The sequence below is a fragment of the Elaeis guineensis genome, chromosome 1, assembly GCF_000442705.2.
Source record: "Elaeis guineensis isolate ETL-2024a chromosome 1, EG11, whole genome shotgun sequence".
NCBI lineage: Eukaryota > Viridiplantae > Streptophyta > Magnoliopsida > Arecales > Arecaceae > Elaeis > Elaeis guineensis.
Window position 1 is genome coordinate 158,596,810 of NC_025993.2, and position 4,003 is coordinate 158,600,812.

Here is a 4,003-nt window from a genome sequence, read left to right on the forward strand (position 1 = left end):
CACATAATAGCAACATAAGAGAGAATATTCCAATCTTTTGCACCCTCTATTTGTTCCAGCCAGTAAAAAAGTAAGCCGATTCCTCCACAGAAATATTAGAGAAATAAAATCACAAAAAATGTTGATCATTTTTTGCCTATAGATACCCACCAAAGGTCCAAAACACATGCACATAGACACGTGCACAAGCACGCACACAGACACACAAAAAAGAAACCCTCTTAATCATATTATCATGCTTGAGTAGAACAGAATTATATCCTAAAGCATGTCGATGAAAGTGAATGATAATTTAGACCACATTTGGCATTGGTTCTATTTTTTGAAAGTTCGCAACTGTTCTATGTGTGCTAGAATAATTAAAGATGGTTTTGATCCTTCTTTTTAGATTTTGGCTTCAAGTGTTTGTTTTCCTCTGAGCATCACAACAGATTTGCGGATAACATTTATAGATGGAACACTTACATTTTTAGCAGGAATTCCATCACTAGTTCTATCTCACCTAATTAAAAACAAATTAAGTATTAAATACATATAGAGACTTATAAGCTAGCACATTAATAATAAGGATCTAAATATAATAAATCAAAAAAACTAAGAAACAAAGATAACAAAGTAAAATCTAACACATAGGGGCAACAAGGAAGGATATTGCAGGATAAAACAAGAATTACAAACAATGGCAAGAGCAAAACTTCCGAACAAGGGCATGTTGCAGGGGGGGGAAAAAAACATCCAGCATACTCTTCTTTCTCCTCCCCATCCTTTTGAGGATCCAAATACATAGTCCAATCCATCTTACTTGTCGCCTTCACTCCTCTAGCATTGTTGTTGTACTCCTCCACTGTCATTAGAGTGCAGGAGTGCTCCAACCCAGCCAAGATCAGATCATGACCACTGGGGCCATCTCTGACATGTTGAAGGTCTGGATTAACTTGTAAACAGTGATGCGAGGAAAAAGGACAGAGGGCAGAGGGAGGAGCCAATCAATAGCACAGTGTGCAGTGGAGGGAGGAGGTGGCGACAAAGGTGAAGGGAGGTTCAGGTAGCAAGGGGAAGGAGGGCACTGATTGGGCATTGCAAAGGGAGTTAGGGCTTGTTGAATAAATTCTAATGGGGTCCGATCTACCTTGAAAAATTTTCAGAGCCAGAACTTTTTGTTTCTGAAAAATTTAATATTTCAAAAACAGAATTTAAATCAAGAAACATGTTTTTGCTATATCTTACAATCTGTCTGTTTTTAAAAATGAAGAAACATAAAAGAAAAGCAATACCAAACATAATTTTGAGAATTTTTTATTAAGCATATGCTTGAGCGGGAATTTTATAAGTCAAGAAAAATCTTGGTATGGTATCTCCTTGAGAAGCAATTCTAGAAGTTGATGGAGCTGTTTGCTCTTGGACATCAATAAGGGGTCATGAGAAAGAATCCATGACCAAGTTGATCAACTTAGTCACAACATTAATAACCTTCATATTCCACAACAAATGTAGCTACAACACCAACGCACTGCAAAACAAAACAAAACAAAACAAAGAAAAGGGAGCTTGTAGACATCACAGTAAGTGATAAAAGGAAACAAGTCCGATTTTCTGCAGGAGAATTGGAGGCCTGAATACCAAGAGCCTTATTACCCAAAAGTGAGCAACCCCTGGTCACCGAAACATCTAAGCTGGACAACCAACAAAGAATATAAAAAATAAGAAAAGTTTCACCAAAGAGGGAACACACACCTCCAAGCATGCGATTCTATTATGATCCAGCAAAAGTTGCAATGTCCATAAAAAAGCAAAACAAATAATTATGTCTCATGAGCCTTTAAAAAACCTCCAATCAAATATGACAAGACTCAGAGAAAGATTACAAGGACGGGAAGGGGTAGAGAGACAGGTTTTTATTATTATTATTATTTTTTTTATTTTTATGAATGCTCCCTCCAACAAAACCCCAGGAGACAAGCTTCAAACAACTCCTCCTTGCTCATATTCCTTAAGAGAACCCAACCCAAAGGAATTTGTCCTATTGCCTCAAGTCTCTCGCTCTTATGCCCTAAGACCTCCAATTAAGCTCCCAGAGTTATATTAAAGGGAGGAAAAAATAGAACATACTTTACCAATTGCTACCTGTTGTTAGAACAAGAAGTTGCAAGCTAAAAGCTATGCTCACAGTGCCACCACCAAAAACATGCAAAACCCCGAGGACACCATCAATAGCCCTACATCCAGAAGTAAAATGGCATCAAACTAAGCAGGCAAAGCACGAGAATGCAACAGATTCTGCAGTATGGCAACCCCTTTCACCTAAAATTCTTTGTGTTATCTCCTTCCCTTGCATTAAACCAACATATATGTATTGTCAAGGAATCAAATATCTGGTCCATTCCACCCCAAAACTACTTCAACAACTACCATGCTTTGTCCAACCTAAAGCAGTAACACTGCATACAGAGAATAATAGCCTAAGGAAAGACATTCAGTTTTCGATAATAAATTATTTCTACAAATAACCTCACTTCAGTTTAACCAAGGAACAAGCGAACATATCTTAACAACATCAAAACATGCCTTGCCAAAGTGCATCCCTTGTAAGCAGTAGTGAATGGTCAATCAAACATTTTAGTATCCTTTATTCATCAAACAACAGCATGCACAGTTCCTACTGACTCATCAAGCACATCAATATCTTAAGCTCACAGGATGCAGCAGTATCTTGAAGCAACAAGTTTGTAATCTTCTTAATACTCCAGAAGTTGGGTTCAAAGCACATGACACATGATGTATAGGCTATGGCCAATATCAGGCTTTGCACCCCATCATCGATCGTGACAGACCAAATCAAAAAAAAAAAAAAAAAAATCGTAACTCAAGTACATTTACATAGCCACTATTTAATTGGAAAAAAATAACAATAAACCCAAAGAAAACAGACTGGAGATCCTATGTACAGGTGAGAAGCCATACAGAGACGGAGACCGGACGCATAAAACCATCCCTCAGACGTCCGGAATGTTTGCAAAAGAGAAGCCTTTGTATCCCTTGTAAGCATAATACGCGATCCTCGTGTAATAGAATCCCGGAATGAAAAGTATCGACCCCAAAATCGCAAAGGAAACTCCTGTTGCATCAAAACCGAAAGAATCAGAGAAATCAATAATACCCCTAAAGAAAACCTGGCTATTGCACCAAAAAAAATCGAAGAACTCAAAGGGAAAAAGAATCGAGGACCGAACCCTAGCTAGGGTTTCGACGAGTAATGAAGGAAAATTAAGGGGGCATACCGTGGGCCCGGTCACCGCCGACTCGGTTGCAGGCCATGACGGCGCCGATGACGATGCCGAGGGAACCGAAGACGAGGAGGGAGACTGCAAGGCCTATCTCCTTGATGGGCGGCCGGTTCTGGACGACATTGGGGGATTCCATCATGATGTCCTCGTCCGAGATGGAGAAGGCGTGGTCGACGTACGCCATGGGAAGAGGAGGCCAAGATCTTCGAGAGAATCGAGAGAAGCGGCGAAGAGATGGAAAAAACCAAACTGCCTGCAGCTTCTCTCTCTTTAATTTTCTCTTTTCCTTCCGCCGCTGGTTTTGTACGAGCTGGAAATTGGAACAGAAACGAAGAAGGCCGGTGGTTCGCGGAACGCGTGAGAATGAAACAAGGAAAAGAAGACGGGAGACCTGCTCGTCGTCAGTGACTTAAATACGCCACCGACTCAGATTATCGACACGCGGGGCCCACGTATATTTGATCTGGTGTTTGTTGCGGAACAGCTTAGACGGGTGTGTTCCAATTCTACGCTCGAAAGACTGTGGACCCCAAGAGCAGTTTTTCTGATTTTTAAAGTGTCAAGCTTTGACTGGTTGGATATGACATCTTTTTGTGGAGAATCGGGCTCAAGATCCTATAGACACGCTTTGGGACATGGATGGTGGAATGCAAAAACAAGATGAAACATTTCTCGGCTGAACGAGAGCCCACGGTTTTTCAGGAGCGGATCATCTAATC

At 40.4% G+C, this 4,003-nt stretch overlaps 1 protein-coding gene across 1 annotated transcript; it reads right to left on the reverse strand.

Annotated features, from left to right (window-relative positions):
• Positions 1-2,710: 2,710 nt before the first annotated feature.
• On the reverse strand, positions 2,711-3,653 carry LOC105039300 (uncharacterized). The gene is made up of 2 exons (XM_010915408.2): positions 3,279-3,653; positions 2,711-3,115 (listed from the first exon to the last, which is right to left on the reverse strand). The coding sequence occupies exons 1-2, from the start codon at positions 3,466-3,468 to the stop codon at positions 2,994-2,996; spliced, it is 312 nt and encodes a 103-aa protein (XP_010913710.1). The 5' UTR covers positions 3,469-3,653; the 3' UTR covers positions 2,711-2,993.
• Between the last annotated feature and the right edge of the window lie 350 nt (positions 3,654-4,003).